The 19,407-nt window shown below is 47.4% G+C and overlaps 2 protein-coding genes across 6 annotated transcripts in view; one reads left to right on the top strand and one right to left on the bottom strand.

Annotated features, from left to right (window-relative positions):
• The window catches only part of ogfod3 (2-oxoglutarate and iron dependent oxygenase domain containing 3), a 216,452-nt gene extending 199,609 nt beyond the window's left edge, over positions 1-16,843 (bottom strand). Inside the window, exons 1-3 of one of the 2 annotated variants that reach the window (XM_072483276.1) lie at positions 16,630-16,843; positions 16,299-16,460; positions 1,551-1,765 (exon numbers count right to left, since the gene is read on the bottom strand). In XM_072483276.1, coding sequence (XP_072339377.1) covers positions 1,551-1,765; positions 16,299-16,460; positions 16,630-16,709 — 457 coding nt within the window. In that variant the 5' untranslated portion in view covers positions 16,710-16,843. The remainder of the gene's footprint in view (positions 1-1,550; positions 1,766-16,298; positions 16,461-16,629) is intronic. The other variant, XM_072483277.1, reaches the window with a different exon arrangement.
• LOC140395478 (hexosaminidase D-like) overlaps positions 16,072-19,407 on the top strand; it is a 47,870-nt gene continuing 44,534 nt past the window's right edge. Inside the window, exon 1 of one of the 4 annotated variants that reach the window (XM_072483269.1) lies at positions 16,072-16,222. The gene's annotated coding sequence lies outside the window, so the exon portion shown is untranslated. Of the gene's footprint in view, positions 16,223-16,381; positions 16,586-19,407 lie in introns of those variants that run through there. The other 3 variants (XM_072483270.1, XM_072483271.1, XM_072483268.1) reach the window with 3 other exon arrangements.

Here is a 19,407-nt window from a genome sequence, read left to right as displayed (position 1 = left end):
ATTTGAACTTTCCAGAAAGCTTCAGGGTGTTGAAATTGCAAAAATCAGGTGACCCACCTTGGCAGCCAACTTACAGTTCATTAGGCCCCATTTTTAAAGGAATACAGTTTTTTTTTTAAATTGTGGGGTCCTGCCCTGACATGATAGTTTGTGCAGACACATCTCAATGCTACCAGACCAAAATCATACACCGCAGACACCCACAGGTACCAGAAAACCAGTTTCCACAATCCATTCCGTTCTTCCAAATGCAGATTCTACCTCCACAGTGACGCAAAGCCAAATAATGTCTCCCTGCTTGTAAACCCCTTCAGCATCACCAAAGTGTGGCAAAATTGGAGGACCACACCTAAATCCACCCCCCCCCCACCCCCGATCCGCCCACAACACGACTAAACAGGACCCAGAGCTATTCCCAGGACTATTAAAGCACAGGAATATTCCAAATGCAGCTAATTCCCACTTTCCGAGACATACTAAATATCAGAAACAAAGTTCCGCTGTATTTTTCAGTTTTCAAACTTGTGTAAGGGATAACAATTAATATACTGAAAAAGGAACATACATTATAAAAGAAAGGCCACTTACTCCCAGCAATGAGACAGAGTCCTGTCATCATCAATAGAAGTTCCAGAACGCCATATAATAAAAACATAAACGTTGGATTAAATTGCTGTAAAGCAGCAGTGCTGATGTTATTCTTCAATGGCACAATCATCCTTACTGTTGTTTAAAAAAACAGTATCTGGCTCATTGTACTTCCACCGGTACATGGAATCAATATTGCAAGAAACAATGACTTCAAATTATGAATTGCAAAAACTGTAAATAACTTTTACCATCCAATACCATCAAGATGGGATATGTAAACTCTCAATCAGGGAATGGTTACAGCACCAAAAGAGGCCATTCAGCCCATCTTATCCATGCTGGTTTTCCGCAAGAAAAACTTCATCTCGCTCACCCATCTTTTCCCGGTGGCCCTGCAATTTTGTTTCTCCTCAAATAATTTGATGCTCTTTTGGCACCCACAATTGAATCTGTCTCCACCACACTCTCAGGCAGCGCATCCCTTATCCTAACCACTCACTGCATTAAAAAAAAATTCCGCGTGTCGTTGTTGTTTCTGTTGCCAATGACGTTAAATCTGTGACCTCAACTTTTAACTTGAATGAATCAGGACCATGCTTAAAAGTTTGTGTTTAACCTCACACCTCACAATATAGTCAAATCGCTCAACTTTTCAGATTACATTGTCTTCACGCATTATAATATGAGAACTCTGTGCACATACTATTTGAGTTGATAATCTTTGAGATTCTGATAATACTGTGCACCCAGCTGCAACATTTGGTTAGCTTCAAATTTTGTATTATAGTCAAGGCCAAATTTTTGTTTTGGATACTTATATACTTGCGCACTGTGAGATGTTAAATTATCTAAAACACACATTAACTATTACAAATGTTTGAGCAATGCAGGCCAAGTGAAGAACCTATGTGATTCTGCAATTGAATTAAAAAGTCAATTGTGATAGGATAATGTTGTACCTGCAAATCGCTTGTAATTTTCATAATCTTTGGAGCATGGTACTTCAAAGAACTTTCCGTCCAACACCTCCGCCTGCCGTGCGAGCACTTCTTTAAAGTCATCCTCGTGCAGATAATCCCAGAGCCAGACCACACAAAAAGCAGTGAAGGTGGTCAATGTCAGAACTGTTAACCACTTCCACCAAGTCGCTGACTTGGATTTGTTCTTTCTTATACTGGAAGTAAAATAAAAATTTGAATGTGTCAATTAGCTTCCGTTGCCTCATTTTTGACTTGTCAGTTCGTATACAATCATCAACCATGCAATCAGCAATGTTCGTACCAATTTCTAAACTAAAGGGAAATCTTTCATGGACTTCAGAATAACTTAATATATTCAGACCGAGCATCTCTGCATCAGTTAGCATTATTCCATTTACTTTGTAAGTGAGAAAAGAGGTTGGGGGCAGGGAGGTGGGGGCAATAGGGGATGACAGGAAAGAAGAAACAACGTGAGGAGAATGGTGGGAAAGTATCACTTCTCTGCCTTTTGGCTAAGATGAGCGTGAGGTCAGGTGAAATGCCTGGATCTGGTATGTCTCTCTTGCGGGGATCATGGATTGGATTCAATTTGAATTGGTTTTTGGAGCAGGCAAGGAGCTGGATTAGGGATTTGCCCCTGTCCACACTCTGAGCGCTGCCTTTGTAACTCTGATTAAGGAATTTTTAAAAAAGAGAATGGTGAGAAAGTAAAAGTGAGAGGGGAGCGAGGAAGGTGAAAAGACCAGCAACAATGGGAACTGAAAGGAGGAATGGAGTCTGCCTTTTGAGATAGAGGGTGAAGGAGAGTGAGTGAGGAAAGAGAACTGGGGACTGGAGGGTAAACAGAAAGGAATGGGGTGACGGAGAACGAGCAACTAGGTTTGCACCTTCAGTAGTTGCAGAGCCATTGCAAAGATGTAAATGTAATGGGTCCAGACATTGCCAGCTTCCCGCTCCACTTTCCCTCAATAACGGCCTATTGGGCAGCCAATCAGAGGGTACACCTAAAGTGACCGAAGTTTGGAGTAACGCAAAAGCTTCAAATAACTAAAAGGCATTCAGGGACAGCCTGGAAATTAGAGTGGCAGCAAAAAAGATTTCATTTTTGCAATCTCCCAACTCGAAGACTATCTCCAGACCTTCAGTAAGAGCCAGATAATCCCAAAGGCAGAATTGCCGCTAAAAGTCTCTCAGAAAACAAAGGCGTTTCTGGGCCTGGAGAATTAACTTGAGGTGGAAGATAGTTGTGAGGTCATTGGGCTAACAATACAATGAAACATCCCCAAATGGACTTAAAATTAAAGAGGGCATTAAACATTTCAATTCCTTTCTTTTTTTTTAAAGAACCATCCTGTGTTTCTTTTTTCAAGAAAACATCTAGTGGCAGATTGTGAACTGAATTCAATCACAGTCAGTAAGATTAGATTTGAATCCATTTGTCCTTCACAATTTTTAAAGAAATTGCTGAAAAGGCTTTTCTCCCAATGTTACTGGAGAAACAGGTTTAAAATATATGACCATTATTTATTCCCAATGGTTATTGGGGAAAACTTTCCATCAAAATCCACAATTACACGATTAAGGAACAATCCCCAGGTTCACTGTAGACTCCAGTTGAAACATGAACATCAACTTCAGGGGAAGATTTGTCCGCACCACCTTCACCAGGAAGTAAAACTGGTGAATTGAATGATTATTTACACTTTACATTTTTGTGCATTTATCATTTTTTGATGTATTTTAGTGTAATCATTTTCAGATCGTGCATATATATCAATGCCAACTGCCTTTGGTTTTAAATGCTGACAGCTTTTGCTCATTTGATGGTGGACATGTTTTGTTTCTGGGTGGGCGGGTATACAATACTGATTTTGTATTGGGAGGCAGGGAATCTGCACGTAGCTCTCCGTACTTATTCTTCTTGCTCCTCGATACAAACATGGAATTATATCATCCTGGAATTTGCGCTTTGAAGGACAGCAAAACTGTCAGAGCTAACACAATTTCTGTGTAAAAGTGACAGCACCTTCTGGAGCAGTTAAATGTGGAAATTGCTGTCAATGATTGCACCCTGTTCCTCCACAGGGTGCACTGTTGCAGTCTTTTGTGAGGAAAACAAAGGTAGATTTCAGGGATTTATAGTTGTACTTGAAAACATGAGCAACATTTTTAATGTTTCTGTACCTGGAAAGATAAAACCTATAGTCATGCTGGACAAAGATGTTTGCATGTGTAGGGGTTGGTTAACTTCCAAGCGTGTTTGTATTGTGCCTAGAGAGGGCTACAGCTTGAAGAGTAAAGAAATAGACCAAAAGAGGTATGCAGTGTTGCTTAGCAACAAGGGCCTTGTAAGGTTGAAAAGCTTTTAAGTTTTAATTTTGCTAATTTGATTGCAGTTGGAGATGTGCAGTGTAGCCATCTGGGATGGCCACTTCCCGATTACAAAATGGACACTTTGCAAAGATTGCAGGGAAAATGGACAATACTAAGAAAGCAAGCAGGTGCAAGGTTTGTCTGTTGATTGGAGCCATAGCTCCCAGACAAGACCGATACTGCAAACCATTTCCATACTAATGAGACATCCCCGGGAACAAAAAGGTAACATTTAAGTAAACAATACCAAGACAGACACCCCGGCGCCAGAGGAGACCAGAACAAAGCAGGCCAACGGCCACCTAGGACACGCCCAGCAATCAGGGCACCCCTCCCTCTATTGGAGGAAATCGATGAGAACGATTGGGAAACGGCCCAATTAATTGGGGCTAAGTTCAAGGCCCGCCCAAAAGTGCACAAAGACTCTTTTGGGTGTTAGAAGAATCTCCCAAGAGAGAATCGCTTGCGGCGGTATCGAACGATACCTGGCGAGATTTAAAAAGCGCAAGAGCCGCAAGCCGGAGCGGAGATTTAAAAAGAGCGGGAGCTGCGAGTCGGAGCGGAGATTTTAAAAGATCGCAGCCTAGTTTCGAGGGCCGTTCGGAGGAGGAGGAGCAGTCTCTGTCAGGGAGAGAACCTGAGAACATCTAAGACCCTCAGAAGGTAAGAAGGTAAGTAAGTGATTTTTACTCATTTTTACTTTTATTACCTTTTCAAATTGTGTGTGTGTGGGAGGGGGAAACTGAAGTGACATCACATAAAAGCTGTGACCTGAGTGGCTGGTTGGGAATCTACACTAAATTAAAAAAATTAAGCATTGGTAACTAATTAAACATAATTACTTAATTATAATTTAGAGGGGTATCTAAGCCAGAGATCGGAGATTATTATATTTAGCTTTCACATTTATAGTAGAAATCTAGTGCTAGGAAACAGATAGTTAACAGTAACTTTTTAAAAAAAATTTTAACTTTTAATTTTAATTTACTAATTAATTGACGCAATGTCAGTTAGAGGGGTGCAGTGCTCTGATTGTGAGATGTTGCAGGTCCGGGAGGCTTCCAGCGTCCCGGATGGCTTCATCTACAGAAAGTGCACCCAACTGGAGATCCTCACAGACCGCATGGTTCGGTTGGAGCAGCAATTGGATGCACTTAGGAGCATGCAGGTGGCGGAAAGCGTCATAGATCGCAGTTATATAAATGTGGTCACACCCAAGGTGCAGGCAGAGAAATGGGTGACCACCAGAAAGGGCAGGAAGTCAGTGCAGGAATCCCCTGTGGTTGTCCCCCTCTCGAACAGGTATACCCCTTTGGATACTGTCGGGGGGGATAGCCTATCAGGGGAAAACAGCAGCAGCCAGAGCAGTGGCACCACAGCTGGCTCTGATGTTCAGAAGGGAGGGTCAAAGCGCAGAAGAGCAATAGTAATAGGGGACTCTATAGTCAGGGGCACAGATAGGCGTTTCTGTGGACGTGAAAGAGACTCCAGGATGGTATGTTGCCTCCCTGGTGCCAGGGCCCAGGATGTCTCCGAACGGGTAGAGGGCATCCTGAAGGGGGAGGGCAAACAGGCAAAGGTCGTTGTACATATTGGTACTAACGACATAGGCAGGAAGGGGCATGAGGTCCTGCAGCAGGAGTTCAGGGAGCTAGGCAGAAAGTTAAAAGACAGGACCTCTAGGGTTGTAATCTCGGGATTACTCCCTGTGCCACGTGCCAGTGAGGCTAGAAATAGGAAGATAGAGCAGCTAAGCACGTGGCTAAACAGCTGGTGTAGGAGGGAGGGTTTCCGTTATCTGGACCACTGGGAGCTCTTCCGGGGCAGGTGTGACCTATATAAGGACGGGTTGCATCTAAACTGGAGAGGCATACATATCCTGGCCGCGAGGTTTGCTAGTGTCACACGGGAGGGTTTAAACTAGTATGGCAGGGGGGTGGGCACGGGAGCAATAGGTCAGAAGGTGAGAGCATTGAGGGAGAACTAGGGAATAGGGACAGTGTGGCTCTGAGGCAGAGCAGACAGGGAGAAGTTGCTGAACACAGCGGGTCTGGTGGCCTGAAGTGCATATGTTCTAATGCAAGAAGTATTACGGGTAACGCAGATGAACTTAGAGCTTGGACTAGTACTTGGAACTATGATGTTGTTGCCATTACAGAGACCTGGTTGAGGGAAGGGCAGGATTGGCAGCTAAACGTTCCAGGATTTAGATGTTTCAGGCGTGATAGAGGGGGATGTAAAAGGGGTGGCGGAGTTGCGCTACTGGTTAGGGAGAATATCACAGCTGTACTATGGGAGGACACCTCAGAGGGCAGTGAGGCTACATGGGTAGAGATCAGGAATAAGAAGGGTGCAGTCATAATGTTGGGGGTTTACTACCGGCCTCCCAACAGCCAGCGGGAGATAGAGGAGCAGATAGGTAGACAGATTTTGGAAAAGAGTAAAAACAACAGGGTTGTGGTGATGGGAGACTTCAACTTCCCCAATATTGACTGGGACTCACTTAGTGCCAGGGGCTTAGACGGGGCAGAGTTTGTAAGGAGCATCCAGGAGGGCCTCTTAAAACAATATGTAGACAGCTAGGGAAGGGGCGGTACTGGACCTGGTATTGGGGAATGAGCCCGGCCAGGTGGTAGAAGTTTCAGTCGCGGAGCATTTCGGGAACAGTGACCACAATTCAGTAAGTTTTAAAGTGCTGGTGGACAAGGATAAGAGTGGTCCTAGGATGAATGTGCTAAACTGGGGGAAGGCTAATTATAACAATATTCGGCGGGAACTGAAGAACCTATATTGGGGGCGGATGTTTGAGGGTAAATCAACATCTGACATGTGGGAGGCTTTCAAGTGTCAGTTGAAAGGAATTCAGGACCGGCATGTTCCTGTGAGGAAGAAGGATAAATACGGCAATTTTCGGGAACCTTGGATAACGAGAGACCTTGTAGGCCTCGTCAAAAAGAAAAAGGAGGCATTTGTCAGGGCTAAAAGGCTGGGAACAGATGAAGCCTGTGTGGAATATAAGGAAAGTAGGAAGGAACTTAAGCAAGGAGTCAGGAGGGCTAGAAGGGGTCAAGAAAAGTCATTCTCAAATAGGGTTAAGGAAAATCCCAAGGCTTTTTACACGTACATAAAAAGCAAGAGGGTAGCCAGGGAAAGGGTTGGCCCACTGAAGGATAGGCAAGGGAATCTATGTGTGGAGCCAGAGGAAATGGGCGAGGTCCTAAATGAATACTTTGCATCAGTATTCACCAAAGAGAAGGAATTGGTAGATGTTGAGTCTGGAGAAGGGTGTGTAGATAGCCTGGGTCACATAGAGATCCAAAAAGACGAGGTGTTGGGCGTCTTAAAAAATATTACAGTAGATAAGTCCCCAGAGCCTGATGGGATCTACCCAGAATACTGAAGGAGGCTGGAGAGGAAATTGCTGAGGCCTTGACAGAAATCTTTGGATCCTCACTGTCTTCAGGTGATGTCCCGGAGGACTGGAGAATAGCCAATGTTGTTCCTCTGTTTAAGAAGGGTAGCAAGGATAATCCAGGGAACTACAGGCCGGTGAGCCTTACTTCAGTGGTAGGGAAATTACTGGAGAGAATTCTTCGAGACAGGATCTACTCCCATTTGGAAGCAAATGGACGTATTAGTGAGAGGCAGCATGGTTTTGTGAAGGGGAGGTCGTGTCTCACTAACTTGCTAGAGTTTTTCGAGGAGGTCACAAAGATGATTGATGCAGGTAGGGCAGTGGATGGTGTCCATATGGACTTCAGTAAGGCCTTTGACAAGGTCCCTCATGGTAGATTGGTACAAAAGGTGAAGTCACACGGGATCAGGGGTGAGCTGGCAAGGTGGATACAGAACTGGCTAGGTCATAGAAGGCAGAGAGTAGCAATGGAAGGATGCTTTTCTAATTGGAGGGCTGTGACCAGTGGTGTTCCGCAGGGATCAGTGCTGGGACCTTTGCTGTTCGTAGTATATATAAATGATTTGGAGGAAAATGTAACTGGTCTGATTAGGAAGTTTGCAGACGACACAAAGGTTGGTGGAATTGCGGATAGCGATGAGGACTGTCAGAGGATACAGCAGGATTTAGATTGTTTGGAGACTTGGGCGGAGAGATAACAGATGGAGTTTACTCCGGACAAACGTGAGGTAATGCATTTTGGAAGGTCTAATGTAGGTAGGGAATATACAGTGAATGGTAGAAGCCTCAAGAGTATTGAAAGTCAGAGAGATCTAGGAGTACAGGTCCACAGGTCACTGAAAGGGGCAAAACAGGTGGAGAAGGTAGTCAAGAAGGCATACGGCATGCTTGCCTTCATTGGCCGGGGCATTGAGTATAAGAATTGGCAAGTCGTGTTGCAGCTTTTTTGAACCTTAGTTAGGCCACACTTGGAGTATAGTGTTCAATTCTGGTCGCCACACTACCAGAAGGATGTGGAGGCTTTAGAGAGGGTGCAGAAGAGATTTACCAGAATGTTGCCTGGTATGGAGGGCATTAGCTATGAGGAGCGGTTGAATAAACTCGGTTTGTTCTCACTGGAACGACGGAGGTTGAGGGGCGACCTGATAGAGGTCTACAAAATTATGAGGGGCATAGTCAGAGTGGATAGTCAGAAGCTTTTCCCCAGGGTAGAGGGGTCAATTACTAGGGGGCATAGGTTTAAGGTGCGAGGGGCAAGGTTTAGAGTAGATGTACGAGGCAAGTTTTTTTACACAGAGGGTAGTGGGTGCTGGAACTCGCTACCGGAGGAGGTGGTGGAAGAAGGGACGATAGTGACATTTAAGGGGCATCTTGACAAATACATGAATAGGATGGGAATAGAGGGATACGGACCCAGGAAGTGTAGAAGATTGTAGTTTAGTCGGGCAGCATGGTCGGCACGGGCTTGGAGAGCCGAAGGGCCTGTTCCTGTGCTGTACATTTCTTTGTTCTTTGTTGACTCTAGAGCAAACGTATTTAGAATTAAGGGAGGCGACCATATTGGCCGCCATCTTCAGAGCCAAATTAAGAGAAACACAGTTAGCAACATTTACTGGCGACCCAGATGGGACCCGACTCAGAAATGGCCTAACCACTCCGAGAGAACCCAAATTTGAATTGGAATCCAATTAGAAACAGAAAAACCACAAGTGTAAGAACAATACTGGTCAAACCTCCAAGATACGGAAGTGTGTTAATGCATGCGTACTAACAGGGATATAAGGTAAACCTGAGAGATTTTGTTGCGTAAAACTGTCGGGAGTTTTGTAGGCCGGAAATTAGCGTAAGCCATACCCGTGTTTACATCACCACTTTATCACCCCCTGTTCCAAATTCAGTAGAGAACCCAGATAAAGAAAATGGCAATGAAGGCAATGGATCGCCTTATGAACCCCCAGGAATTCGAGGTCGCAGCGACCAGTAGAGTAGGACAGTGTCCCGTATGGGAAGAGGAAATCAGAAAGTACCTCAAAGGGAAAGGATGGCCCCTTTGGAGCGAATTCTGCGCGAATGATGAAACAGGTCCCGGGAGTATAGGACATACTTGGTGGGAGAACCTGTCAGAGATCCACAAGAAGAGCTTAGGGAAAGCTCGCAAGCCGATGGCTATCGTTTCCTGCTTGGCACAATTGCGAGGCACCGAGGAGGTCGTTAGGACGCTCCGTAGAGAGATAGAGGAGAGAGACAGAAATATTGAGGGAGATGTGAGCGAGCTTGAGAAAGAGAATAAAGATTTAAAAGAGCAGTTAGCAGCGAGGGACAGAGAGGTGGATGATGCCAAGTGGGCACACCAGTCTTGTGTCGCCCATTTGAGTAGTTTTCAGACCCAATATGATAACGCCTACCAGGACACGCAACATCCAACAGGTAGAGAAATTGCAGAAGCAGTGCAATGATTTGAAAGCAGCCCTATGAGCGCTCCACACTTCCACGACGGAACAAAGGCAGATTCAGTAGATCACGCAAAGTGCCGGAAGCAAATTGCAGAATTGCAATCTCTGCTTTATATTCAGAATTGGTTTCAAATATGTTTGGACACCAATTAGACCGGGAAAACGGCCCCAATTGGCAGGAGTTAAATGAGACTGCCCACAGATACGTACATGGGACATGTACGCAAGAAAAACCCCAAAAGAGGAAAGCACCCCAACACCCGACTGAACAGGCAGAACACCCCCCCATAAACCCTGTAACAGTTTTAAGCCTCGACCCTTTAGTCGTGGCAGCCGTTCCCGACCCACAGAATGTAGGAGGAGGCACACTCCAAGAGATGCACACAGCGATCCTAGATGCGATCGGCTAAAACAGAGGAGACCCCGCGAAGGCCTAAACACGTGTAGGCAAAAGAAGACAGAGCACCCCAGTGTTTGCTGGACGCTTGTGGATACATTTCACAGCAGTCTTCGGAGAGTTAGCCCGTGCCTATTTGTCCCCAGATAACATGGCCAAATGGACTTGAATCCTAGTCTCTCACACGACAGACGCAGGACAGAGAGCTTGCACAAATTAGCCCACGAGATTGTCCCGCACCTGGGAACAATCAGTCCAAGGCAAAACCGCATTTGCAAAACCCGAGGAAGAGCAGGCAGACATGAATTCAGTTAAAGCGCACCAGAACCCCGCATGGGTAAACGAGGGCAGGAACAGTACACCACAGCCAAAACCCCAGGAATGTTACAACTGTGGACAATTAGGACACTTTGCACGAGAGTGCAATGCGCCCCAAAAGCAGCAGAGAAACCAACAGACAGGCACCCTAAATAAGAATAGAGCAAAGCCAATCCATAGCATTAGCGCCTGTCCATTTTCCCTGCAATCTTTGTAAAGTGTCCATTTTGTAATCGGGAAGTGGCCATCCCAAAAGTGCGCAAAGCCCCTTTTGGGTTTAAGAAGAATCCCCCAAGAGAGAATTGCTCTCTTGCGGCCGCGGCTCTCAGCAAGGAGAGGCCTGCTCAACAGCAACATCAGAACAAGTCAGTCCAAGGTCAAAGCACGCTACAAGACAGACGCTCCTAGCTGTTATTCTGTACCAACTCGACCCCAGCAGCCTCAGAACCGAACAACGGCAATTGTTCCTCTGACTGAGTGGGCGCCCAAAGCTAAGTATAGGCTTTTAGCAGTAGTGATAGTTTAGTTGGTAGAGTTTTATGCATGAGTATATTTGACTGTGTGTGTAAATAAGAAGTCTGAAGTTAAGAAAATAGAGACCAAGATGTTGTTCAGAAGAATTCAAGGAAGAGTAAACAACGTGTAAACAAGAATAAACAAAGTTTAAAAGGTAGACAAATTCTGAGTTAAAAGAGACAATTGCAATAACCAGATTTAAACTGGGTCAACAGCCTTCAAAGGTAAAACAACAGCTGATGACTTTTTAATGCCTTTTTAATACAGTCTGGGAATCAAGAGTTAAAACAATTTTGAGCAGTTTGCACAGCAGTCAAGACAAAGAAATCCGACAGGGATTTTTGCGAAATCCTGGACTTGATTCTCGGTTAAAAGTGGAGTGGAAGCTTTGTTTAAAAGTGTCATTTGGAAAATCTGACCTGGATTTCAGAATGCAAACCACTAAGGAAAGCACTTTATGAGAGAAGATTTTAAAGCGAGTCACCTGGAGTGCTGAAAATGAACTTTGTGTTAATGAGACCAATTGCACCTTAATATGTACTTTGTAATCCATGTTAATCTTTAAGTCTTTATGGAGTCATTAAGCTAAGGGGGGAGTGAAGGGATATTCTGGTTTTATTGCTGTAACCTGCTTTGATACAAGTTTGTAATAAAATACATTTTAAAAAGGTATATTGTGTAATAATCCAATTTATCATGTTTAATAAATGATTTTTTCCTGTTGTTAAAACTAATTAACAGTCCTTTGACTCTGTTCCTCCACATTTTATTTTTAAAAAAGTAAAATTTAAGATCTTTTGACCCAGGCTCCATTTTGGGATCTTGCCGTCCAGTTATAACAACAACTGGGATCATAACACTTTGCAGAAACAATCAGCACACAGTCAGTGATTTGCCATAAACCTCAAGTTTTGAATGCATTGCTCTCGATGCAAAAACTACTGAGTGAGATGGAACTGAATTTTGAACAGCATGCTGGTCACAATTACTGCTGAACCAGCTCTCCAGCTATGAAAACTAATTCTGGAAATCTGCAGTGTCATTCCTCCATTTCATTTTAAAATCCATAGATATTAAAGTAATAAAAAAAATATTTTCTTAATCTTTATTATATTCAGCTACTACCTTAATCCCATGATTATGTTACAACCTTTACTTCCATTTCTGTCAGGTGATTAAAAACTGACTGATAAAACCGTCTGAGAGAGGCAGCACGGTGGTGCAGTGGTTAGCATTGCTGCCTCAAGGCGCTGAGGTGCCGGGTTCGATCCCGGCTCTGGGTCACTGTCCGTGTGGAGTTTGCACATTCTCCCCGTGTTTGCGTGGGTTTCGCCCCCACAGCCCAAAGATGTGCAGGCTAGGTGGATTGGCCACGCTAAATTGCTCCTTAATTGGAAAAAATGAATTGGGTACTCTAAATTTAAATTTTTTTTTTAAATAAACTAAATTTATATGTTAATGTGGATCGATAGTATGGACTATTTGATTGGCTGATTTTTGAACAGTAACATTTCTTTTGCTGCTTTAAAAAAATCCTAGTTACTGGGGTGTTAAATTTGTCTACTTTAACAACAAAATATGGTCACTGCTCCTTAACAGGACCATAACAAAATTTGGAGGTCTCTTCTGTGATCGTAACAAGATTGGGGGCTCTTTGTGGAATTTCAAATCCACTGGTGGATACGGGTGCTGGAACTCACTAAAGTTAAGGCTAACAGGATATCACAGTAAATGTTAAGATATTTATTGAAAAACATTTATGGCTTTGTCAAATGCTGTGACTTTTCTGAAGAGGGAAGATTTATCATTGAGTGCTTTGCACCAATTTACCAAGGCTAAGCTAACAGCTTTAGCAAAAAAAAGTTGAGGTTATAATTCAAAGCAAGTGCTAAAAAAGCATATATAATTCAGGTAATAGCACAGTATCTGGGATTAGAGGATGAAAAGCCTGACACAGGCAGAGCACAGCTTGAATTGGATGGAATTCAGTTGCAGATGAAGCAGCTTGAGATAGAGACAGAAAAAATGAAATGAAAAATGAAATGAAATGAAAGCAAACATTTGAACTCCACTGGTCACAGCCTGCCATGTCTATGTCCACTCTGTTTCCTGACCATCAACTAATCCTCTCTCCATGAGCTTTTATCTTCCCTATTAACCTTAATGGATGCCTTTTAGAAATCCAGGTATACAGCATCTACTGGTTCTTCTTAATCTACCCAACGAGCAACATCCTCAAAATCTCAAAAAAGTTTGCCAGGGTTACTCTTTCATAAAACCATGTTAACTTGTTCTAATCACACTACACATTCCTAAGTACATTGTTAAGGCTTCCTCAAAAATATTTTGCTATCAGGGCCACCCCTACTCAACTCTGTCTTTCTGAAATGTTAGGTATCCTGAAATATTTATTTCTGTCCCCCAATCACCTTGAAAAATGTGACCCTGTAATGATGATTAAATCTAAACAATTAACCTCTATTTGTGCCACTGGTTCGTCTATCTCATTGCAGATGCTTCGTGCATTCAGAAAAATAACCTTTTTTTGTTTATTTCTATTCTTTGCAATTACCTTATTGACTGATGTACATTTTATGTTAAGCTACCCGGTGACCCTTGTTGTCTGCTTGCACTCTGCTTGCCTTTACTTACATTTTTGCACTGTTTTGTCACTTTATCCTTTCTCGTTGGATTTCCACATCTCCGTTCACCCGAACCCACCCCTCCTCCACTGCCCTCCCCCATCAGTTTAAAACGTTGTCCACAACCCTAGTTATACAATTGGCCAGAACACTAGTCCACACCGGTTCAAGTGGAGTCCATCCCAACAGAATAGCTCACTCTTTCCCGAGAAATTATGCCAGTGCCCCTAGAATTATAACCCTTCTACCCACACCACTCTTTGAGCCACGCATTTAATTCCTCAATCTGCTGACTTTATGCTGATTGGCAGTTGGCTCAGGTAACAATCTAGAGATGATGACCTTTTCTGTTCTGCCTTTTAACTTGGACACAACTCCTTAAATACTGAGCAGATAATCATTGCTATCTTTGGTACCCACATGGAACATAATTGTATCCTCCCCCTCCCACTCAATGTTCCTCTTTAGCCGAGGATATGTCCTTAACCCTGGTACCGGGAAGGCTGCACAACCTGCAGAGTACCCAGTCACGGCTGCAGAGAACAGTATCTATTCCCCTGAATGTGCTCTCTCCTATCACAGCCACATTCTTCTTTGTTCCCCAAACTTGAATGGCATCCTTGCCTATGGTCAGACCGTTCATTCACCTTCCAGTCACTCTTCTCATCCACATATATAGCAAGCACCTCGTACCTGTTGGACAATGTCAGGGGCTCCTTCATCACTACATGCTGGTGCCCCATACCTTCTACTGATGGGAAAGAATACAAGTCCCAGAAACTAAAGGACAGTAAGTTCTGGGATCTAGACAATTAAGAGAAGCTTCCAAGAAGATTGAAGTAAAGGAGACCAGGAACTGGAATTGAGCAGGGTACTTATTCACTGAAGATAAAGACAGAAGTGGAAAGGGCAGATTGGGTGAAATTGGCTGGAGAAAAGTCAGATATCTGAAGCAATCATAAGGTTGGTTTCCTTATTCCAATCTTTGGAGCAATAGTATTCAGTTGGGGACTGAGTACCTGAGAGACTGTGAAAATCACAAAAGAACATGGCTATTCAAGACGAAGAAATTACTGAGAGTTGGAAATCCGGAAAGTGGATCCTTACTGGGAATGGCTGAGGGAGATCATTGTTTGAAAGAAGATTCTCAGGCATGCCTTTTCGAGAAAAGTTTAAAAACAGTCATGAGGAAGCTGGAGTTCAGTGAGATCAGTTGGCTCAGTTTAATAATCATCTGGCAGGATTTGAGGAGAAATCCACATAGGGTTGATTGGGTGGAATTCTGTGATCAGTGTGAGTGAGCTGTGATCAGTGTGTGTGAGCTCTGATCAGTGTGAGTGAGTTGTGATCAGTGAGTCTGCACTGTGATCAGTGTGAGTGAGCTGAGATCAGTGTGAGTCAGCTGAGATCAGTGTGAGTGAGCTGTGATCAATGAGTGTGTGAGCTGTGATCAGTGTGCGTGAGCGGTGAATAGTGTGTGCACTGTGAATAGTGTGGGTGAGCTGTGATCAGTGTGAGTGAGCTGAGATCAGTGTGAGTGAGCTGAGATCAGTGCGAGTGAGCTGAGATCAGTGTGAGTGAGCTGAGATCAGTGTGAGTGGGCTGTGATCAGTGTGTGTGAGCTGAGATCAGTGTGTGAGCTGTGATCAGTGAGTATGAGCTGTGATCAGTGTGTGTCAGTGTGGGTGAGCTGAGATCAGTGAGTGTGAGCTGAGATCAGTGTGTGTGTGAGCTGTGAACAGTGAGAGTCAGCTGAGTGTGAGCTGTGAACAGAGTCAGCTGTGATCAGTGACTGTGAGCTGTGATCAGAGTGTGAGTGAAGCTGTGATCAGTGAGTGTGAGCTGTGATCAGTATGTGTAAGCTGTGAGCAGTGAGTGTGCCAGTGTGAGTGAGCTGTGATCAGTGTGTGTGAGCTGTGATCAGTGTAAGTGAGTTGTGATCAGTGTGAGTGAGCTGTGATCAGTGTGCGTGTCAATGTGGGTGAGCTGAGATCAGTGAGTGTGAGCTGTGTGAGCTGTGAACAGTGAGTGTGAACAGTGAGTGTGAGCTGAGGCCAGTGAGCGTGATGAGTGTGGGCTGTGATCAATGAGTGTGAACTGTGATCAGTGAGTGTGATCAATGAGTGTGGGCTGTGATCAGTGAGAGTGAGCTATGATCAGTGAGTGTGGGCTGTGATCAGTGGCTGTGATCAGTGAGTGTGAGCTGTGAACAGTGACTGAGCAGTGAGTGTGAGCTGTGATCAGTGAGTGTGAGCTGAGATCAGTGTGAGTGAGCTGTGAGTGTGATCTGTGAACAATGAGTGTGATCTGAGGTCAGTGAGTGTGATCAGTGAGTGTGAGCTGAGATCAGTGTGAGTGAGCTGTGAGTGTGAGCTGTGAACAGTGAGTGTGAGCTGAGGTCAGTGAGTGTGATCAGTGAGTGTGAGCTGAGATCAGTGAGCTGTGATCAGTGTGAGTTCCCCTCAGTCTCTCTCCCTCCTGTGCTGGGTCCCACATGCGCAGTTTGCAGCGCTCGGTATGAAGCAGCGAGCAAGCCGGTGAGTGGCCGCGTTTCAGTAACTTTCCCCCCCCCCCCCCCTCCCCGGATGGTGCATTGCCCGGGCCGCTTCCTACCTCAGGCGGATTTGGCCCCTCTCAGGGCCGCTGCTGCAGCTTCTCTCTTCCGCCTTCCTGGAGCTGGCTCTCTTCAGGGCCGACATTGTGCCTTGGTGAGGCCGCGGACTGGCGCTGGCTTCTCGCACTGCCCACACTGGCCTGCAGGCACAAGCAATCGAGCTGCAAGACAAGGAACCAAGCCTCAGTTGATTTGCATCTCAATGAATACAGCACTGCCCGTGCAAAGCTGCTGCTGCCTGTGAAGCAAGTCTGAGCACCCAGTATGTACTCTTGCCAATCCACAGGTATTTTCAAATGCTGCCCTTTTGGGGGTAAAAAGGTCACCCACCTATTTGACTGACTTATGGACCTTTGAGAGCGGCCTGGAAATGTTTGGCCTGGAGGAGGCAACGGCAATTTCTGGTTCATCTCTTGCCTTGGTTGTCTGGTCACCGCAGACTAACATCCATATCCTGCCAACATTTACACTGATTCCAGGCATGACCTGCAGATGTGGTCGTCCTGAAGATGAAAACAGAAGTTGCAGGTGCCCATGGCAGAGTGTGTCCCACCTCACTCCCAACCATTGCCTTCTGGTATTGAGAGGCCTAACTAGTCCGTCTTAAAGGGTCATTTTTTTAAAAGTGCATTAAAGGTTTCCTCATAGATCTTTGTGGTGCCAGCACGAGTTAGGTTCCTGACCACATAAAAATTCCACCCCCCCCACCCCCGGGCAACACAATGATGTCTGCCTCAACCCTGCAGAGAAGCTGCTCAATATCCTGGCACAACTGTGGGTGAGCTGCCAATGACTGGCACAAACTGCACCAACATCTCTCCCGATGGTAATGAGGGGCACAATCGGCAAATTGGTTGGTGCTTCAAGTTGCCAGTTTGAGCAGGGTGCCAGGAGGCTTGCCTATTGGCATCAGTTGAAAATAGGCCCCAGTCTTTCAGATGGAACGTCTTTGTCAAGACTGATAGTATGCTGCATCTTATCAGGATCCCATAGCGCCGAGGCATCCTATCTCTTGAGTGTAACAATTGGTTGAGAGTGGCTCTATCACAATAACAAAGATATAATTTGCTGTGGTTTTGCAATATTGTATAGCTGCTTATTTCTGTAACACAGCAAAGTTGTTGAAGGGTTTTGCAACATTGGGGGCCCAAGGCAAATAATTTACTTTTATGCTGTGTTAATATTTTTCTCTCTCTCTTCCCCCCCTCTCCCTCTACCCCCCCTCTCCCTCTACCCCCCTCTCCCTCTACCCCCCTCTCCCTCTACCCCCCCTCTCCCTCTACCCCCCCTCTCCCTCTACCCCCCTCTCCCTCTTACCCCCCCACCCCTCTCCCTCTTACCCCCCCACCCCTCTCCCTCTTACCCCCCCACCCCTCTCCCTCTTACCCCCCCCACCCCTCTCCCTCTTACCCCCCCCACCCCTCTCCCTCTTACCCCCCCCCCACCCCTCTCCCTCTTACCCCCCCCCCCCACCCCTCTCCCTCTTACCCCCCCCCACCCCTCTCCCTCTTACCCCCCCCCACCCCTCTCCCGCTTACCCCCCCCACCCCTCTCCCGCTTACCCCCCCCACCCCTCTCCCGCTTACCCCCCCCACCCCTCTCCCGCTTACCCCCCCCCACCCCTCTCCCTCTTACCCCCCCCACCCCTCTCCCTCTTACCCCCCCCCACCCCCTCCCCTCCTACCCCCCCCCCCCACCCCTCTCCCTCTTACCCCCCCCACCCCTCTCCCTCTTACCCCCCCCCACCCCTCTCCCTCTTACCCCCCCCCACCCCTCTCCCCTCTTACCCCCCCCACCCCTCTCCCTCTTACCCCCCCCACCCCTCTCCCTCTTACCCCCCCACACCCCCCACCCCACTACCCCCCCCCCCACTCCCACTACCCCCCCAACCCCACCCACCAACCCCCCACCCCCCCTCTACCCCCCCACCCCTCTCCCACTACCCCCCCCACCCCTCCCTCTACCCCCCCACCCCCCCCTCTACCCCCCCCCCTCCCTCTTACCCCCCCACCCCTCTCCCTCTACCCCCCCACCCCTCCCTCCCCCCACCCCACTCCCTCTACCCCCCCACCCCTCTTACCCCCCCCCACCCCCTCCCTCTTACCCCCCCACCCCTCTCCCTCTTACCCCCCCACCCCTCTCCCTCTTACCCCCCCCACCCCTCTCTCTCTACCCCCCCACCCCCTCTACCCCCACCCCTCTCCCTCTTACCCCCCACCCCTCTCCCTCTACCCCCCCACCCTCTCCCTTACCCCCCACCCCTCCCCTACCCCCACCCCCACCCCCCCTCTCCCTCTTACCCCCCCCACCCCTCTCCCCTCTCCCCCCCCACCCCTCTCCCTCTTACCCCCCCCACCCCTCTCCCTCTTCCCCCCCCCCCTCTCCCTCTTACCCCCCCCACCCCTCTCCCTCTTACCCCCCCCACCCCTCTCCCTCTTACCCCCCCCACCCCTCTCCCTCTTACCCCCCCACCCCTCTCCCTCTTACCCCCCCACCCCTCTCCCTCTTACCCCCCACCCCTCTCCCTCTTACCCCCCCCCACCCCTCTCCCTCTTACCCCCCCCACCCCTCTCCCTCTTACCCCCCCCACCCCTCTCCCTCTTACCCCCCCCACCCCTCTCCCTCTTACCCCCCCACCCTCTCCCTCTTACCCCCCCCACCCCTCTCCCTCTTACCCCCCCCCACCCCTCTCCCTCTTACCCCCCCCACCCCTCTCCCTCTTACCCCCCCACCCCTCTCCCTCTTACCCCCCCCCCCACCCCTCTCCCTCTTACCCCCCCCACCCCTCTCCCTCTTACCCCCCCCCTCTCCCCTCTTACCCCCCCCCTCTCCCTCTTACCCCCCCCTCTCCCTCTTACCCCCCCTCTCCCTCTTACCCCCCCACCCCTCTCCCTCTTACCCCCCCACCCCTCTCCCTCTTACCCCCCACCCCTCTCCCTCTTACCCCCCCACCCCTCTCCCTCTTACCCCCCCACCCCTCTCCCTCTTACCCCCCCACCCCTCTCCCTCTTACCCCCCCCCACCCCTCTCCCTCTTACCCCCCCCACCCCTCTCCCTCTTACCCCCCCACCCCTCTCCCTCTTACCCCCCCACCCCTCTCCCTCTTAC

This window comes from Scyliorhinus torazame, chromosome 18 (assembly GCF_047496885.1).
Source record: "Scyliorhinus torazame isolate Kashiwa2021f chromosome 18, sScyTor2.1, whole genome shotgun sequence".
Classification (NCBI taxonomy): domain Eukaryota; kingdom Metazoa; phylum Chordata; class Chondrichthyes; order Carcharhiniformes; family Scyliorhinidae; genus Scyliorhinus; species Scyliorhinus torazame.
The sequence above is the reverse complement of the archived record's forward strand: the minus strand, read 5'-3'. Positions and strand labels throughout refer to the sequence as shown.